This window comes from Hipposideros armiger, unplaced genomic scaffold (assembly GCF_001890085.2).
Source record: "Hipposideros armiger isolate ML-2016 unplaced genomic scaffold, ASM189008v1 scaffold_152, whole genome shotgun sequence".
Taxonomy (NCBI): Eukaryota; Metazoa; Chordata; class Mammalia; order Chiroptera; family Hipposideridae; genus Hipposideros; species Hipposideros armiger.
The window spans coordinates 1,448,440-1,469,414 of NW_017731502.1; the positions used below are offsets into that span (position 1 = coordinate 1,448,440).

At 44.3% G+C, this 20,975-nt stretch overlaps 1 protein-coding gene across 6 annotated transcripts in view; it reads right to left on the reverse strand.

The window, feature by feature from the left end:
• Nucleotides 1-20,975, reverse strand: part of VHL (von Hippel-Lindau tumor suppressor) — a 71,023-nt gene that overhangs the window by 38,307 nt on the left and 11,741 nt on the right. For 4 of the 6 annotated variants that reach the window (XM_019651110.1, XM_019651111.1, XM_019651112.1 and 1 more), the window contains one exon: nucleotides 5,428-5,610. In XM_019651110.1, the coding sequence (XP_019506655.1) occupies nucleotides 5,428-5,610 (183 nt within the window). Of the gene's footprint in view, nucleotides 1-5,427; nucleotides 5,611-14,852; nucleotides 15,037-20,975 lie in introns of those variants that run through there. The other 2 variants (XM_019651113.1, XM_019651114.1) reach the window with 2 other exon arrangements.

Consider the following 20,975-nt stretch of genomic DNA (forward strand, 5'->3'; position numbering starts at 1 on the left):
GGGGGGGGTCTTGGCCCAACACAGTGCCACCTCTAGTGTCAAGTCCCCAGGAGCCCTAGGGTCTGATTTCTACCCATGTTTTGTCATTCCCTGGTGGCTGGAAAGGGGCAGATGTTGGGAAACCTTCCGAGAGAGCAAACACACAAGCACTGTCTGGCCCTTACCACAGCTCAGCTTCTTCAGGAGAGAAAGAGTTCATTCTCTTCTGTTTCACTGTAGGCAGCAGCCAAAAATACACCCCTGCCACCACTTATTGAAATTCCAGCTCCAGGAAGGAAATGACTTTGGATAAGATGCCAAACCAAAAGTTAGAAAATATCAAGATTGCATAACCAAGAAGAAATTGCACAAAATTGTGCAACTTACAACTCCCAGGATGATGGTAGCAGCAGATGGGAAGATAAACTTTGGTCACCTCCCAAATCCCTTCAGATCCTAGAAGCTTTTTGCTCTCTTACTCAGTTGACACCTAGAACCACCCAGGCACCCATTCCACACAGCAGCCAGCACAGTGGGATACTCCCCAGATACAAGCCCTCCAAAATCTTCCCTTCACTCCAGGTGAAAGCAAACCCTTGACCACAGCCTGTGCAGCCTTGGATGTCCTGGCCGCGCCCTCTTCCCGGTCTCAGCCCTCTGTCCTCTGGCTGAGGCCTCCATGGCCTCTCTTTGAGTCTTCAAACATTGCTCCTTCTACCACCAGGCCTTTGCACATGCCGTCCCCTCTGCCTAGAAATGCCAGTGTGGTCCCTTCCTTCAGCTGGCCCACTCATCCTTCAAATAGAATTAGGACTCTCATGTTTTAAGCCCCAGGGTGATGGTAAGCCCTCGCCCCTGAGGTCAGACTCTTCTGATGATGAATGCTGACCTGACCACATAAATGTTGCCCTCGATCCCCCAGGCTCTCCATCATGAGGCTCCCCTGAGCTGCCTAGCAATTTCACCAGGGTCACTATTTCACTACAGCAGTGATTCCCAAAGTGTGTTAGTTCCATGGGAATATTAATAAGAATCAAATGAAAAGGGGATTCCAAGGTCAAATATAAATGGTCTAGATAGATTTCTTGGCTACAGGACTTATCAGAGTCCTGTATATGCTGGTGTACACTGTGAATCTCCAAAGGTAGGGGGTACTGATAAAGCATACAGGATTTCCCAAGTTTAGTTATTCATGAACCCTTCGTTTGCAGGAGGGTATTTTGCTAGAGCACTCTTCTGAGGCATGTGGTTTGGGACATGCTACTCTAGACTATGACTTGCCCTGCAGATGCCCTATACACACACAGCACACACAGTATTTCCCCATTACAACAAGGCATCTGTTAACCAGAACACAAAGGCAGCATTTCCCTTCCTCTCCTGATGAGAGATCGGGACTTCATGCAAGACCTAACTCTTCCCTGTGGGCTCAGGAGAGCCTGGAGATGTGACAACATCCATGGAGGACTACTTCACAAATGGCCTTTGCCAGAAGCTGAGAGGTGAAATTGGGGAGGAAAAAGTAAGAAAGGGCAAGGGAATGGACGTTTTCATCTTACAGAGTGAAGCATCAAGAGGCATTGCCTAGAGCTGAAGTTAAAAGAACTAGAAATGAAAGGATATTCATTAAAAGTTAAAAAAGCAATTATAGAGGAACTAAAAATTGTGATATAAATGTACTGGGAGAAAGGGGGAGGGGAGGTGTGTATAAACCAAACCTCTTCTAGGAAGTTAGTGGATAATATTTAAATTGCTAAATATAAAAATAACATATAAGCACAGTATTTAGAGATAGTACTAATGTGATACAGAACATCCATTCTCCGTTTTCTTACATTAAGGAACTTTCAGCTAAATATATGGCTGCCTGACTAAAAACTATACTTCCTGGACTCCTTTGCAGCTAAGTATGGTCATGTGACTAAGTTCTAGCCAATAGGATTTAGTGAAATGATAAGTGCGTCTCCCAGATTGTACCCTTAAAAGGAAAGGAAAGCGCCCTCCCCTTCCTGCTGGCTGGAATGTGGAAATGGCAGTAGGAGCAGGAGCAAGTATCTCAAACAAGATGGAAGCCACATACATGCCAAGGACAGCCAAATAATAAGACAGAAAAAGCCTGAATCCCTGACACTGAATCGATCATATCATCCTTGGATTGCCAACACACACACTACTAATTGAAAGAAACCCTCTTTTAGTTTAAGCTGCTGTTATTGGCCTTTCTTATAGCAGCCAAAACAATATAATAACTAATACAGAATTTGGTATCCAGGAGTACAGCTCCAGGCAGCAAGGATCCAGATATTGCAGGCTGGAAAACTGGTTACTCTTTGTATACCAAAGCAAAAAGTTGGTAAAACCATCACCTGTAACACTCAGAAGGCAGTCCATGTGCTAAAAAGCACCTGTAATTAAGGGGAGAAATTTAAAATGTTCTGAATGGTGGTGTGTGTGTGGCTTCTTTTTCAGGAAGCTTCAACAAAACAGAGATGAACTCTAGTGGAACTAGACCATGTACAAGCAGAGTTGAAAAGGAAGACTCTTTTAGTCTGTAGTTGACAATCTAAAGTGACTGATAACCCCCATTTTAGGGTCCCTGAAGAGACAGCGGTGGCAGGAGATAAAACTGTGGCCCTAACTGTTCTAATCACCATTCACCTTTCCCAGTTCCACCAATGAACCTCAGAAGGTTCTCTGTTGGCAGAGAACCCAGAGGCAAAAGTCAAATTAAGCGTGCTTCCTGTCCATCCAGTTTATTGTCTCAGGTGTCCTCTAGGGAGGCTCCAGGTAAGCACATTACATAAGGAGGAGAGGCAAAGCAGGCCAAGCGCACAGGCCACTAAATGAAAGATCAAACATTCCAGAGGTAAGAGCTAAGGTAAGTCTGGGCTGGATCATAATTGATTAGAAGCCAAGAGACCAGAATCTTCTAGCTTTTTCATAGAATTGTATTGGCAAAGAAACCACAGGCCTGGTGTGACAACAGCTTTTAATTATTTGACCCCTACACCTCCCCTCAGGCCCCTAAACCCACACCAGCAGGAAGTGGGCAGTGTAAGCTGTATAGCCCTCTCTCCAGTTCCCACTTCAGATGAGGCCACAGAGAATAATAAACAGGGGAACTTCCCACAATGCCTACCTCACCCCACCTCACCCCCAAGGCAGAGCCAGAAGTTAAAGAACCAGGAGTTAGAGCAGATGTTCTTAGACCTTCATCTGCATCAGAATCTGTTGGAATCAGGCCCCATCCCTGGAGTTTCTGAATCAGCAAATGAGGTGAGGCCCAAGAATATGCATTTCTAACTAGTTCCCAGGTTGTGCAGATGCACCCAGGTGGTGCTGATGCATAGAAATCAAGGAAACACACTCTGAGAATCAATGGCTTACTGGGAACAGGGGCATGCAAGGTAGACCAAACAAAGGACTTACTCCCCTAGCCAAGGGACCTTTTACAATTCTGTTAGCCAGATTTGTCAAATGCTACAGACAAGTAACTACAGCGTCATCGTGCTTCTGGTTTCAAATGGAAGTTTTGATTGTGGCTTCCTGTTCATATTCCACCAATGAGTTTTGGAATGTGTTGGGAAAAGGGGAACAAGTAACTTCTCTCTGGTGGAGAGGGACTGGATCATCAGAGGCTCGTACAGAAAACTACGCATCACCCACAGATCCTGGGCCTTGAGCTAAAGGAAGGAACTGATTAGACTCCAGGCCTATCTCCCTTGGGGAAAGGGTAAGCCCGTTTTATGTGTGGGAAAACAGGTGTATATGGATATTTGGGTAACCCAAAGGAAAGGACTGTAGGAAGACTGCTGTCCCTCCAATATTTATTCCCTCCTCTTCTAGAGTAATAGAAACTTTAGTTGTGCACATAACCTCCTAGCTAAACATTACATTTCCCAGTCTCCCTTGCAACTAGGTGTGGTCATGTGACTAGGTGCTGGCCAATGGCATGTGAAGGGAAGTTAGGTGTACAGCTTCCAGGGCACGCCATTCTTGCTGGCTGGAATGTGCATGTGGGGACATAGGGTAGCCATCTCAGGCATGAGTCAGCAGCCAGGTGTCCAAGATGACAGAGCAATGAAAAAGAAAGGACCTGGTCCTCCACACCTTGGGCACCTTGGACTGTCACAGGAGAGCAAAATACATGTCTGTCTTATTTAAGTCACTGTTGTCTGCCCTTAGCAACAGTAGTGAACCTGGATCGCTAATACAGGAGACTACCAAGAAATGGCTAAAAGAATAAAAAAGGGTTGACACTGGCAAGCAGATTTGCTGGAGAGAGGAATGGGTAACTGGGCAGTAAGCCTTCTGTACTAATTTATTCTAATTCTTCTAACATTTAATATTTGACAAATTGAACAACAATGGTCCTCGCAATTAAGGCCAAGAAAATATCAAGGAACAAAGATCCAACAGACCTAGCTCTTCACACAATCAGACCAGCAGCCACCCACAGTACATGATTTCAAGGGACTGGACACACACATAGCCCCCCAATGGCTCCCACACATCACCTTTCAGTTCCAGCCCAGCCTTCAGAAGGCCTCTGTTAAATATAAATAATATTATCTGGAGACTAAGTCACTGGGGAAGCCACTTTACATCTAGGGCTTTTGGTGTGTGTGGTTGTCAAGCACTGTTTTACTCAAATCTATTCTTAGAGTGGTGGGCAGAAGTCAGGTTCTCAAAAACTGCGAGAGGTAGCTGAGCAAGATCATAAACAATTTTCAACAAGTACATGCAAAATAAGGTTCAACTAATGTGGCAACTGGGAACAGAAACTGGCTTTGAAAGTTGGAATACAGGAACTTAAAATGCTCCCTACATGCCCCCTACATTCACCTCCAAACAGTAACAGAGATTTATAGCACATTTTTTTTCATTAAAAAAAAAAAACACAAAAAACAAGATACAGAAAGGGGAAGTGTCTTGCTGAGCACTCAAACCAATAGTACAAACACAACCAGGCTCTCAAAACAACAGAACAGCAGGGGTTTGTGGATGTGGAAACAGGCTTTAATCTCTCCTATTTTAACGAACAAGGATAAGGGGAAGAGAAATGGGGCTGGGGAACAAAGGTAGACTCACAGCCCTGAGAGGTTCGAGGTAGCTGGAACAGGAAAGCAGGGATCTATCTATGTCAAGTTCTAAGCAGAAGAGAGGCTGACAGGCAAAAACGTCACCGCTTCCTGGAAGCCCAAGCACTGCATTCTGGATGTTCCCGTGAGAAAAGCTAAGAATGAGGGCTCTGGATCCAGATGGCCTGGGTATGCCCTCCATCTCCACCCATGACCAGAGGTGACCTCTGTTACTAATTTCTTAGTGGATGGTAAACCTTTCCATTCAAAATTGTTTTCAGATTGAAAAGGGGTTAAGGCCAGACAGTGCAGCTCCTGCTGAAACGCACTTAGGGGCTGGCCACACGGGGCCACCCTGGTTACTCACAGTTCAGGATGATCTGGGCAGCACGGTACAACTCCAGGTGGCACAGGAGGTCCAGCAGCTGCTGGACGGTGGCCTGCCGCATCCCCCACCACCACAGCAGCTCCCGGGTGATGCTCACACCCTGCACCCGCTCCATTGACTTGATCTTTCGCAGCTGGGTCAGGTCTGTGATCACATAGGAGGCTGGAAAGCAAGTGAGAGCATTTGCTTAGAGTTGGGAAGGCAGTCCCTCCACGAGAGGGTCAGCTAGCCAGGCTTTGTCCATAACATCTTTCCCACTTGACCCCTACCATACCTGAAATTACACTATCAGCTGGGGTCCACAGACAGCCCCAAGTTAAAATGCTGATTCTATTTAATACCCACAGAACAAGCACATTAACACTTGAACATAACTATCAACTTGGCTGCCACACAAGACTTAGGAGAAACCACTGGATGAGAGGGTCAGGGTCCTTGAGCTTTATTTAGCTGCTGTTTGCTCTGAGAAAGTCTCTTCCCCAGGAGAGACTGTTTCCTCGACTGTAACAGCAGAGTGACAACTTTGCCTGCCTCTCCTTCTAGAACAGAAGCCCCATGTGTCGTGGCGTGGAATTGACCCGTGGTCACTCACAAAAGGTGAAAGCATTCACAGACTCCACAAAGGAAATTTTTATTAAAGTTAAGGCAGAGAGAGAATGCCCATGGCAGTGTCCAAAGATGATAGCTGCCTTGGGTAGTAAGGAGAGAAACACTGGCAGGGCAGCGGCGGCGGACAGGGGGGGGGTGTCACGGGGCAGAGTCCAGAGTCTGAGAGTGGACAGCTGCACTAACTTCAGGTAAGCTTTGTGTTATATAGGAAAGGGGGAGTCAGTCAAGCAGGTTTGAGTGCTGACATCCTTCCTGGGGTCTGGTCTGTTTGAAGATGATTTTATCTCTGGACTCCGGACTCGGACTCAGCTATCACCACCTGAAACTTTAATGCGTCACCAGTAATAACTGCAAGGGGGTTGTAAATTGGATTCCAGTGTCCCGTGTCCAGAGACCTGAGGATTAAGAAATTGCTCTTTCCCAGGTTAGGATCTTGTTAATTAATGAGGTATGGGTAGCCTTATTAAAGGGAACAGTTAATCAGTGAGAGGAGAAACAAAGATAAAACAGATGAATATCAGGATGGATCAAACTACAATAGGTTTAATTACAACAGGTTTAATTATGCTGTGAGTTAAACTGCAAACTAGCTAAGTCTAACTGCATTATTGATTCCCTGAATTTCACCCTTACACCATATACACAAGGAGTTTTATGTGTTTTGTTCACTGTTAGATCCCCAGAACAGACAACAGTGCCTGGCAGAGTGGGGGCAGAGCCAGGACCAGGGTGAGGCAAAAGAGGTGCCCAGGCAGCAAAATTTAAGGAGCCACTCACTCTTAGGGCTGATCCTGCACTTGCAGCATCTGAAGAGTAAGTGCCTCCTTAGGCCTCCTTAAATTTTGCCCTGAGCATCTCATTCTGCTCACCCCTAAGTCCCAACCCTGGCAGGGAACCTCGAATGAATGAATGAATGAATGAATGAATGAATGAATGAATGAATGAACGAATGAATGAACCCACCCACTCATGACCACCAGCTCCACAGAACAGTTATAAAGATCAAGAGAGCCTATGGATCCAAAAGCACTTTGCCATCTCTGAAGCACTGTACAAAATTTGCAGGAGCCTACCATTGGCAATACTAAAAATAATGCATCCCTTCTTTTCATTTTTTATTATAAAATTAATTGTTGTTCACTAAAGAAAACTTGGAAAATGCAGAGGAAAAAAACCTAATAAAACAAGTTACACAGCATCCCACTAGGGTACATTCCCTTTTCAACTCCCCCCCCCGCAACACACACACACACACACACACACACACACACACACACACACACAGGTATGGTTCTCAATGCAGTAGTCTTCAGACTGTAAGTAAGATTTTGATCCTGCTCTTATTTATTACCATCTAACATAGCATTTCTGAGTTGTTATAAGCTCTTCATAAATTGTTGAATGGTCACATAGTATTCCACGGAGTTTACTGAAGTGAGAAAGACATTTTTTTTTAAACTAGGAATAACATAATCACACTCCAGCTCTAGGATTTCAGAAGTCACAGAGTAGGAACCTATATGAATGTCAAGTCATTCACTCATTCAACAAAATATGATTCAGCACTACTGTGCTCCAGGTCTGTGGCAGGATCTAGAGATCCTGTGGTGAGTAAACCAGAAGCCCAGGGAGCTTTTCTGTTTGAAAAATACAAACTTAAGTGAACTGAGTGAGGAAGGGGAGGCAAGAGATGAAACCCAGGACAACATAACAATGGGCCTTGAATGCCAGGCTAGGAGTTTGAACTGGATCCTAAGAGCCACGGATACCATGTCAGGCCTCAGAGTCAGTGGGGGACATGATCATGTTGCACAATCCCCTCCTCTGAAAGAATGGGGAAGGTTGTGACAGCTTCCTGAAGAGAGAAAGCCTCTAAAAGAAGTGCCCCATGAGGATGGAAAGTTCCTTGCGTTGCAACTTTAGTCACTGGAAATCCCAGGCCAGACTCCAGGTCAGGAGGAAGTGATATTAGCAGGTCAGGGACTGCTTCCAGCAGCAGAGATAAAAGAGCGGAGTGAAGCTGTCGATTGCGCCTCCCACTCTTGGAGGCAGCATGATGTGAACAGGAAAACCAGCAGCGTAGGAGCTGCCCCTGGTGCTCCATGGCTGCGGGAACTCAGCCATGGCCCTTAGCCTCAGTGGGTTGCATTTCCTCACAGGAACACAGGAGAAACAGGAATTAAACTCTAAGGTGTCTTGTAATTTGGATATCTTAGCTCCGTGAAAGTGACATATCTTTAGGTATTGACCTAGCAGCACCTAATTAGACCTTTAAAACAAGGTCAAGACAAGATAGAGGTTCTGGGGCAATGAGGCTCTGCCAAGGGCCCTGCTACATCCACAGTTCTTTTCCCCACACACACAGGTAATATCTGGTCATTACAGAACATTGGGAAAACAGGAGAAAATCAAAGTCCCTATGACATTCCACTTGGGAGATCCCAAGAGAGCACTGGTTATATTTTTGCTTCTAATCTTCCAGACTTTTTTACAGATAGAAAAATGCATGCTGGGCCAGCCAAGTGGCTTGTTGGTTAAGAGTTGACTTTGGAGCGTGAGGTCTGAGAAGCAGAGCTCCGGTTCAGTTCCCACATGGGCCAGCGATGCTGCGCCCTCTACAGCTAAGATGGTGAACAACAGCTCAACCTGGAGCTGGGCTGCTGTGAGTTGCCGGTGACGGCGTAAGCTGCGGTGGAGCTGCAGTGGGCTGCCTGTAAGCCACTGTGAGTGGCCGGCAGCCAACATGAGCTGCCATGAGACCCCGTGAGTGGCTGTCCAATGGCCAGTGACCGATCTTCATCAGCCGGGAAGAGCGCAATGATCATAATACCAACATGGGCCAGTGAAGCAACGTCCTCCACAACTAGACTGAACAACAAAAGGACAGCGACTTGTCTGTTCCCCTTCCCCGAGTCCCCAATGCTGTTCCCTCCCCCAATTCCCCAATAAAATCTTAAAAAAAAAAAAAGGAAAGAAAAGAAAAATGCATGCTTATGTCAGTAGGACAGGCCCAGATGGTCCAGGCCCACACTTTGGATTCAGAGACCTAGGTTCAAATCCTACCTCTACCATTTATTTGCCATGTGCTTAGGGAAGGCCCTTCACCTCTCCCTATGCCTCAGTTTCCTCATCTGCAAACAAGGATAACAACAGCACCTGTCTCAGAGGTTGTTGCAAGGATTAGATTAGTCATGTATACAGAAGCACTTGGAAAGGTGTTCGGCACATAGTAAATGTGAGGTGAGTGTTAGCTATCATTGTTAAACCTCATACACTCTATGAAAAACCTATTTTTATCCCCACTGTTTAACACCATGTGGAGACCATCCCTCAGGTCTGAGTTCCCAAATCCTGCAGGAGTTCACTTGACGCAGCAGAAAAGCTTGCCCATCTTCAAAGTCCTCTGGAGCAGACGTGGCTCAGCCTCATGAAATGACCCACCCTAGGGTCCAATGCCCCTTGTCTGGACTAACCAGGCTCCTCCTAGGTTAAGAGAAGGGAAAAACACTAAGGACCTTCCCCACCATCGTGTCCCCTAAGCCTCTCAGCAACCCATCCCCATTTTACAGATGAGGAAACTAAAGGCTCAGAGAGAAGCAGTCATTTGTCTGAAGTCACACAGTTGGGCAGAGATAAAGCAGAGCTGTGTACAAAGGCTGGCACATGTATGAGTGAGCAAGACGAGGAGCGGTCCAACAAAGGAGTCTCTACTGCTGGGTCCCTCAAAATTCACCTGGGGTAGGGGGTGACGCAGCAAGAAGCCTGTTTTCCCCCCAGGGCAAAAATGGATACAGCTGCAATCATAGAGAAATGAACAGGAGGCAGATACGTTATCTGCCAAGAACTCCAAGAACTGTCAAATCCAAAGAGCACACATATTTGTGGCTGTGTGGTTTTCTGAATCACTTTAAGGATCTTCTCACCCCCACTCCCAGAGCCACAATCAGCCCCAAGGGACTATTCTTTTCTACAATGACTTGCAGAAACAAAGACTCTTTAGGAGTGGAAGGACCAGCCAACTGGGAGGCCAGTGACACCTCACCCAACACGGAGAGCTGCTGACCATAGGCCCAAAGTCATCTCTGTGGGGTAAGAAATGGTCATACACCATGTTCTCATCATTCCTACATCCTTCAGCTCATCATTCATTCATGTGGTCACTGATATCTGCCCACAGCCAGGCACTGTCCCAGGCTCTGGGAATACAAGAGTGAACCAGATGGGTGAGGTACCTGCCTTCACGGCACTTACATTCTATGAGAAGAGACAGACAGAAACAAATAAAGAACAAGGTAATGCCAAAGCTTTTCAGTGGAATGAAGGAAATAAAACTGGGTGATAGGATAGAGAATAATAGGGCAGGGTAGGCCTCTCAAACAAGGTGACATATAAAACTGAGACCTGAAGGACTATGCCCACCCGAAACCTGTGAATATGGCACCTTACATCACAAAAGGGACTTTGCAGATGGGATTAAGTTAAGGGTTTGAGATGAGATTATCCTGGATTATCCGGAGTGGGCCCAATGTAATCACAAAGGTCCTCATAAGAGGGAGGTGAGAGAGAGTGCCAGATTCAGAGAAGATATGACTGACACAAGCAGAGGTGAGAGAGAGATTTGAAGATGCTACACTATTAGCTTTGAAGATGAAGGAAGGGACCACAAGCAATGGGATGCAGACAGCCTCTACAAATTAGTAAAGGCAAGGAAATGGATTTTGCCCTAGACCAGCGGTTCTCAACCTGTGGGTCGCGACCCCTTTGGGGGTCGAACGACCCTTTCACTGGGGTCGCCTAAGACCATCGGAAAACAAAAAGATATTTACATTATGATTCATAACAGTAGCAAAATTACAGTTATAGAGTAGCAACGAAAATAATTTTATGGTTGGGGGTCACCACTGCATGAGGAACTGTATTAAGGGGTCGCGGCATTAGGAAGGTTGAGAACCGCTGGCCTACATGGTTGGCCTTTTTGAAGACACCAACCTATGGGTGTGTGCTATCCATGCCAAACGTTTAACAATCATGCCAAAAGACACCCAGCTAGCACATGCATACATGGAGAACATGCTTAAGAATCCACTATGATGGGAAACATCTCATTCTTAAAAGAAAAAAAAATTCCCTTTTTCCTGTTATTGGTAGTTCTGGGTGTTAGATATTTTTTTCCCATGAGGTCAAAAGGTACCTAAGTATATGATTGCAAGTGGAAAAATACAGGACAGAAATCAGGTATTGGCAGTTATTCCATTTTCATTTGTGAACTTTTAATATAAACGCAGGGACATAAAGCATTAATGCAAGTTAAAATATTTCAGTGAACAAGTTCCAGCAGTTTAACATTATAATGATCAAAAGTAAACCTGTTAAATTTTTCTGAATAATATCAGCATTTGGGTTTTTTTTAAAACAAGTAACTTTCTTATTGATAGCAACTAAATGGTCTTTGTAGCATTTTTATCATATGGTAGATTCCATCCATTGACTATGCTTTTCTGAGTTGTCCTTCATGCAAGTACCTGTTTTTTGGTTTTTGGGTTTTTTTGTTGTTGTTTTTTTTAAGCTGAGCCATCCTGCCACCTGTTGGCAGCTCAGCAGCTGCTCAGCTCGGGCCGGGAATCAAACCGATGTTGCTCAGAGCTCAAGCAAGTACCTGTTTTTAATGTTGTCTGTTTTCTGTGTTGTTCTTGTAAGTTTGCTATTAAAATAAATAAAACTATAAAAAGAAAACCACAATGAGATACCAGATCACATCTGCTCCGATGGCTAGAATAAAAAAGACAGACAATAACAAGTGTTGGTGAGGATGTGGAGAAACTAGAAACTAGAACCATCATGCACTGCTGGTGGGAATAGAAAATGGTGCAGTCACTTTGGAAAACAGTATGGCAGTTCCTCAAAATGTTAAATGTAGAGTAACTCTGTGACTCAGTAATTCCACTCCTATATATCTACCCAAGGGAAATGAAAACATATGTCCAACACAAAAACTTGTACATGAATGTGCACAGGAGCATTATTCATAATAGCCAAAAAGTGGAAAGAACCCAAACGTCCATCAACTGATTACTAGGTAAATAAAATGCAGTGCATCCACACCACAGAATATTATTCAGTAATAAAAATTAAGCACTGATCATGCTATATCATAATGAACCTTGAAAATATGTTAAGTGAAAGAAGTCAGTCACAAAGGACCACATATTGTATGATTCCATTTATATAAAATGTCCACATTAGGAATGCCTAACGCAGGGGGAAATGGGAGGTGTGTGTGGGAGTGTAAGGGTGATGGTTAAGGGATACAGGGTTTCTTTTGGGGGTAATTAAAATGTTCTAAGATTGATCATGGAGATGGATATACAACTCTGCATATATTAAATGCCACTGAATTGTACAGTTTAAATAGGCAAGTTGTATAGTATGTGAATTATATCTCAATAAAGCTGTTTTTTAAAAAAGTCATAAGTGTGCCTTCTAAATTAACATCTTAGGAACAGAAGTTGTTCTGGCATTTACAATTGAGGCCAACATGGAAAAAAGAGACATGGGAGTCTCTTACATAAAGTTTGTCTACTGCCCAGCAAACATTCAAAGTAGTTAAATCACAAATCATCGAAGCAAAGGAATACAGTGCAGTCTAGAAAATCAGGCAGCAATAGACATTCACAGAGGTGCTCTGACATGTTACCAGTGACTGCCTCTAGGGAGAGAAACAGGGAGGCTGGGGACGAGGGCAAGGAAAGGTATTTATTTACCTTCCTCTATCACAGGTATATTATTTACATCATTTAACCTAGTGCATTTCTTTTCCCACTAAATATAGTTAATAAAAATACACACTGAAAATAAATCCATGTTGCTAAAGAATATTACTTGGCATGGAGAAATAACTGTGATATGTTTAAGTGAAAAAAGTAGGCTACTAGAATGTATAAAAATGATATGGTTTTTAAAAAATGTATACACATAAATAAAAATGTTCAGGACAAAAAGGCTAGAAGGTATAAAATACCTACTACTCTACTGGCACATGGTAAGAAGCCAATAAATATTAGCTACTGTTGTTGTTTTTATTATTATTGACATCCAAATATTAAAAATGGTTATCCCTGAGTGGTGGAATTCGAGCTATCTTTGTTTATTTCCCACAGTATTTTGCAATAAGCATTTATTATTTTTGTTACTGGTTTAAAACAGCATTTCTGGGGGCTGGCCGAGTGGCGCATTGGTTAGGAGTTGGCTTGGGACACCAGCTCTGAGCAGCAGGGACCTGTTTCGGATCCCACGAGAGCCAGTGACGCTGCGCCCTTTACAGCTAAGATGGTGAACAACAGCTCAACCTAGAGCTGGGCTGCTGTGAGTCGCTGGCGATGGCATAGGCTGTAGTGGGGTTGGGCTGCAGAGGGGCTGGCCAGCAGCAGGTGTGTGCTTTCGTGAGCTGCCGTGAGCAGCCATCCAATGGCCAGCGAGCAACTGCCTCACCCGGGAAGAATGCAATGATAATACCAACATGGACCAGTGAAGCGACATCCTCCACAACTAGACAGACGAACAAAAGGACAGCAACCTGTCTGTTCACCTCCCCCAATGCCCCAATACAATCTTTAAAAAAAACAAAAAAAAAAAAACAGGGTTTCTGAACCTTAGCACTATTGACACTTGGACTGGATAATTCTTTATGGAAGGGGCTGTTCTGTGCATTGTAGAAGTTTAGCAACATCCCTGGCCTCTACCCACTGCATCACCCAAGCTGTGACAACCAAAAATATCTCCAGACATCCGCAAATGTTCCCTAGGGGCAAAATCACCCCTGGTTGAGAACACTAAGTTAAAATATATATTATTTGCTCAAAGTGGATGGGTAACACATACAAGTTCATTTTATTATTGTTCTCTCAACTGTACATATACATTATACACTCTTGTATAAGTGATATATGTCATAATTTAAATTTTAGAAAAGGTAGTATTTTTAAAATGAGGCATGAGTTACACTGACTTAAAACATAAAACTAAGAATGATCATTGTTAACACTTCCTTATTACTTACAAGAATCTCTGACACTTTGGTGTTGGGTGCTTTTTGTACAATTTTCATTCCTCTCAACAACCTTCAGTTTACAGATTAAGAAGCTGAAGCTCAGAGAGGTTAAGTAGCTCGCTCAAAATCACCAGCTGGGCTGTGGTGCACCTGTAAGGCAGACCTATGCTTGGGAACCTGAGGACCACAGGTGCGGCTCAGACTCTCCCTAGATGCCATGCGCTCTCAGCCAATCATCAGGCTCAAACAAAACACACCAAGGAATTATTACAAAGGCTTTGGTTCAAGACGCTGGGTTCAAATCCCACTTTTCTACTTAGCAAGGCCATGACCCAAAGCAAGTGACTCCACCTCTGTAAATCAGTTTCCTCCTCTGTAAAATGGGGTTAGGCTGTGGGTACCAAATGAGAAAATCTGGGTCAAGTGCTTACGTTCAGAGCCGGCCACACAGCAACACAGATACAGTAAGCTTACTGTAACTGCTGATAGCTATTATAAGCCTTACTGTAAACAACCAAGTCGAGGTGATCATTACTTAGTGACAGACTGAGTGACAACAGAAATCTTCGAAAATCTCATAACGCCTTCCAGATGATCGCAATGAAGTAGAGAGTGGGTAGAGGCCTGCCTGTGGTCTCACAGCGGCAGCACGTAGAGCCTCTCCATCACCACCCACTTAAACAGAGGCTTAAACAGAGGAAGGGGCTTGGAGGGCGGCCCGGGAGGGGTCGCTTGGGGGCCCACTCACCAAAATGCATCCAGTCCCATTCGCTGAGCGTGTCCATATTGCGGCACAAGTCGTCCAGCACCCAGGAGGGCAGCTGGTAGATGTAGCAGGACATGACGGAACCTCGAAAGCCGTCGGAGCGGTGCGCGAGCGACTGAGCCAGAAGCGGCAGGATCTGACTTTTTTACCCGCGAGGGGGCTCCTCCCACCCCTCCCGCCCCGCCCCGCCTAGCCTACCGGGAAGTGGGCGGGTCGGCGCTGGGCACCACTGCCCCCCAGCGGCCATGTGGAGCGCGACGCTGGACCTGAGCCGCTGGGAGACCGAAGGGGTCAGACCTGGGAGGGGAAACGGAGGCCCAGAGTGAAGAACGAATACGTTTAATCTCGTGCCACACAAGAATTCCGTGGCAGTCCCAGGATGCCTTCTGACTTCACTTCCAGTGCTTTTGGCGCTCTGCCACATAGAATTCATTCAACAAGTATTCTATTAATTACTATTAATTACTATATGCCAGTCACTGTTCTAGGTGTTGGAGACACATGAGTGGAGAAAACCTTTCATAAGTCCTTGCTTTCATGGGACTTACAATCTAGATGGAGGTGATGGGAGGAAACTAGCAATAACTAATATAAAACCTGAATAAGTACCATGTTTCCCCATGTATAAGACGCACCCTTTTTCAAAAAATTTGGGGTCTAAAAACTGTGCATCTTATACAGTGGTTGTAGATCGTTGTCAAGTCATTTAAGAAGTGTGGCATTTCAAATGCCATAGATGGAACTGAGGAAGAGGCAATATATGAAGACAGTGATTCCTCATCAGACACAGATGAGGACAAGCTAATGGTTACGAGTTTTGACAGTGATGAGGAATTGTATGAATTTTATGATGAATAAAACTTGAGTTCAATAGCTTTATGTAACACATTTTTTTTCAAATTTCGGGCCCCAAAATTAAGGTGCATCTTATACATGGGGAAACACGGTCACAGTTACAGTGTATGTTACAGTGTACAGTTTAACATACACAGTTACAGTGTATGTTAAAAGGTAATAAGTGCTAGTGCCAAAAAGGAAAAGGAAAGTTAGTTAAGGGGAATTAGGAATTCAGAGCCAGCAGAGGGAGGACTAGTCAAGATAGACTTTATCATAATAATAGCTAATGTTTATTGAGCAGCTGCTATGTGCCAAGCACTGCTCTAGGTGCTGGGGGTACCTCTGAACAAAATTTCTGCCCTAGAGGAATACAGACAATAAGCAATAAAAATACTAAATAAGTAAATAATTTAGCATTATAGAGGATGATAGGTAATGTCAGAGAATAAAAGGGAGTGGGGGTGGCTAATTGCATATTCATTATCTTAGGTGATAAATATTACTAGTGGAAAGCAGAATATGGTAAGACGGACTGTGGGGCAAAATGGATTATTAAATAGGGTAGGAGGAGAACTTATAATGGGTAGTATGTATTGAACAAACTTCTCCTGGGTTATTTCACTTATTCCTCACAATGACACCATACAGCAGGTGTGGTTATTTCCCCCATCTACAGATGAGGAAATTGAGGCATGGAGAGGTTAAATAACTTGCTTAAACTCATACAGGTACAAAGTGGCTGAGCTGAGATTTGAACTCTAGCAGTCCGACCGCTGGCTACAAACTGCCTCTTTATTATAATTACTATTTATCTACATCTACAGTGTGCTTTGCATAAATCATTTTATGCAATTCTCATAAGCCTATGCTATAGATATTATTATCCCATTTTTACACAGAAGTAAATAAGTTCCAAGAGGTTAGGCAACATAATCGAGGCCAGATAAGTAACTAGAGTACCACTTTGTGGCTGTAAACATAAGCTATGGAGTATGGCTGCTGAAGAAGGAAACTGAAATGAAAATGAGAAATCCTGGGGCCAAGTCCCAGTTGTGCCAAAAACAGGCTTTGTGACCCTGCAGAACCCATTTCACTTCCCAAGCCTTGCTTTACACACCTGTAAAATGGGACTAGTCATTCCTACTGCTTAGAGTTGTGAGTGGGGGAAATGGATTACATCGATTTATACAGCACATATAGAACACCTACTCCAGGGTCTTTCTTGCACAGAGAATGTGCTTGGAAAATGGTAGCTGCCATTGAAAATATTGAAAAGTGCACAGGGGAGAGTGTTCCACTGCTGATGAGGTGCTGTACTCCTCCAATACATAGATAGTTTTCCCTTGAGTAAAGGACATCAAACTGATTTAAAAAAGAAAAGAGCACCCACTGGCCTTAGAATCCTATCAGGCTATGAGTCCAAGTTCAGCTCTTTATCTGTCTGGCTCTTTATTCTTTTTTTTTTCAGTGCAAGTTCTTAGACATGTTTTTATAACATGATGAAATAACAGTACAGAAATACTCAACCTCTTCTCATCTTATTGCATAATGACTTACAGTGATCCCATATATGAAGTTTATAAATACTTAACACTGAAAGAGCCAAATTTGAGGTTGCCATTTCTCTGTGGTTTTCATCTTTACACCATTCTAAAAAAACCAGTAAGTAAAAAAGAGAAAATTTGAAGCTATGGGTTGGCTCTTTATTCTTGAACAAGATAAATTTGTATTCATTTTTTTTGTAAATTAGGTATCCTGCCCCAACCACTTTGAAGGATTTCTATGAAGCTTGAATGGACCCCAAAATGCTTGGGATAAACTGTAAACTATGTAGCCCAGTAAAGGATTGCTTTTATGCGAGTCCACCTCCTTAATGTTGGAAGTGCGGCATGTTTCAGTGTTCTGAGACTTCTTTTCAGGGGAAGTCCCGTATTTCAGCAGTGGTGGAAGTTGGAATTTTAGGTGGAGAAGCTCCAGTGATGGTCTGAGTGGGAAAGCACGTACATCCCAGGGCAAACAAGAATAAGGGTCCTCTTCCTTTCCTCTTTTTCTCTATTTGCAGAGTCCTCCACCTGCTTCTCCCTCTCTTCTGCAAGCACAGAGCGTGTGTCTTTGTAGCACTCATCTCTTAGTGCCACAGGGCCTCTTCTGCTTAATGAGGCTTTAAGACCACAGAAGGTTCACGTTCAACCTTGGTCAGTCACGGACAGACAAGCCCTGGCATCGCCTCTCTCTGCTACCTCCTTGGGCTCTTGGTAAGTTTCCTTCTCTCCCCATCCTCAAGACTGGGGATCTGAGTCCTAGGATTTTCTCCTCCAGAGAGGCTTGAATAGTTCAGGGGCACATCTTGGTCCCCATCCTATAGGATAAGTTCTTCAAAGTAAGGTCTTTGCTATTACTAATTAATAGAGTTGCCACTCACTACCAAGTACCAGACATTTAGCATACATCATCTGGGGCCCCCACAACACAACTACCCTACAATGTAAGTTTATCGTTCCCATTCTACAGATGAGGAAACTAAGGCTCAAATCAATTATAACTTGGCCAAGCCAAATTGGCCAAATGACAGGATTCAACCCAAATCTGACTCCAAAGGAAGTATTCTTTCTGCTCTATTATGCTGCTTCACAACAAAAATTTTCCTATGATCCTGCACAGTTCATTTCTTCCCCTAATTAGCTATTTCCATGGCCAACACCCTCCCTACCACGCAAGATCAGTTAGGAACAATTATTGAGACTAAATGTAATTAGTTACATAATTAATTCCCTTGAAATGACAATCAGTGGATTGCAATCCCCACTGCACATTAGAATTATCTGGGGAGATTTTAAAAACTATACATGCCCAGCCCTACCTCCAAAGATCCAGACTCAGTTGTTCTGGGGTGGGGCTCAGACACTGGCATTTTAAACAGCTTCCAGGGGGAGCATTTGAGATCTTTTTCCCTGGCATGTGTCATAAGTTTGACTCAAATAAACTCCTATAAAAATTAAAGGCCAGGGCCAGCCGAGTGGTTCAATTGGTTAAGAGTTGGCTTGGGAGCGCGAGTTCTAAGCAGCAGGGCTGCCGGTTCGGTTCCCACATGGGCCAGTGAAGTTGCACCCTCTACAGCTAAGATGGTGGACAACAGCTCAACCTGGAGTTGGGCTGCCATGAGTGGCTGGCAACGGCATAGGCTACAGTGAGCTGCAGTGGGCTGCCGTGAGCTACCGTGATTGGCCAGCAGCCAGCGTGAACAGCCAGCAGCCAGTGTGAGTGGCCGGCAGCCGGCGAGAGCTGCCGTGAGCCTCTGTGAGCAGCCGTCCAATGGCCAGCAACCAACTGCCTCAGCCAGAAAGAGCACAATGATCATAATACCAACATGGGCCAGTAAAGCGATGTCCTCCACAACTAGACTGAACAACAAAAGGACAGCAATTTGTCTGTTCCCCTTCCCCAATTCCCCAATGCTGTTCCCCTCTCCCAATTCCCCAATAAAATCTTTAAAACATAATAATAATAATAACAATAATAATAATAATTAAAGGCCGGTCAAGTGGTTCATCAGTTAAGAGTTGGCTTGGGAGCACAAGCTCTGAGCAGCAGGGCCCTGGTTCAGATCCCACATAAGGGCAGTGATGCTGCGCCCTCTACAGCTAAGATGGTGAACAACAGCTCAATCTGGAGCTGGGCTGCCATGAGTGGCCGGCGACGACACAAGCTACAGTGGGGCTGCAGTGGGCTGCCTTAAGCTACCATGAGTGGCCGGCTGCCAGCGTGAGCTGCTGTGAGCCAATGTAAGCGGCCTCAGCCGGGAAGAGCACAGTAATCACAATACCAACATGGGTCAGTGAAGCAACGTCCTCCATCACCAGACTGAAGAACAAAAGGACAGCAACTTGTCTATTCCCCTTCCCCAATTTCCCAAAGCTGTTCCCTCCCCCCAATTCCTCAATAAAATAAAATAAAAAATACATTAAATTAATTAAAAAAGAAAAAAGAGGCTGGCCAAGTGGCACGTTGGTTAAGAACTGGATTGGGATGCCAGAGGGGCCCGGTTCAGATCGCACATATGAGGGCCAGTGACACTGCCCTCTACAGCTAAGATGCTGAACAACAGCTCAACCTGAAGCTGGGCTGCCGTGAGTCGCCAGCGACAGTGTGGGCTGCAGTCCCCTGCTGCAGTGGGCTGCCATAAGCTACCATGTGTGGCCAGCAGCCAGCGTGAGTGGCCAGCAGCCGCCGTGAGCGGCCGTCCAAAAGCTAGCAACTGATCTGCCTCACCCGGGAAGAGCGCAATGATGGTGCCAGCTTGGGCCAGTGAAGCCACATCCTCCACAACTAGAGTGGAGAACAAAACAACAGCAACTTGTCTGTTCCCCTTCCCCCGATTCCCCAATAAAATCTTTAAAAAAAAAAAGAAAAAAGAAAAAGCTTTCAGGTAATACTAATTATGTGCAGGGAGAACCAGTGCAGAGAGAACCAGGGAGAACCAGTGAAACATCAGGAAGTTGGGTTTTGAAGAAAGAGTGATGAAGAGGGAATAACAATAATAAAACTTCTCTATGGACTTTGCACATATTTTTAATTTTCTAATAAAAATAAGGTTTATTGGTTTTTCTAATAATGCATGATCATTGTCCAAAAAAGAGGGAGTGAATTAAGAAAAAAACCCACCCTAGTCTTTCCTTCTCCTGTGAAGGACAAAATCCAGTTCTCTCTTCTGTGTATTTCTCCTATCGGAGCGGGGTAAGGATTCCTGCCACTCTAGCCTTCTTTACTTCTTATGACTAGTAATAAAATAATAAAATTTGATGTAAGGGGCCGGCCGAGTGGCTCAGTTGGTTAAGAGCTCGCTCAAGAGTTTGAGCTCTGAGCAACAGCGGTTCGAGTCCCGGCCCGAGCTGAGCAGCCGCTGAGCTGCCAACAGGTGGCAGGATGGCTCAGCTAAAAAAAAAAAAAATTTGATGTAAGACTACATTAACAGAAGAAAAATCAATTTAATATGTGCACACATGAGAATCACAAAATGATTCTCAGTTCATAAAATGAAGTTTAAAGAAATGATCGAACTGGGTACTTTTTACATTATTTAGACAATGAAACCATAAATGTGTGAGAAATTGACAGAACAAAAAAGTTAGTGCTCATTAGAAAGGAATCTAACAAGGTTTGGGTATTTATTAATGAGGAATTTAAACAAAGTAGTAAGTTAGAAAAAAGGCAATAAGGTTTATTAGACAAGACTTTTAGGCTCTGAGTTAATCCTAGTGATAAGGATGT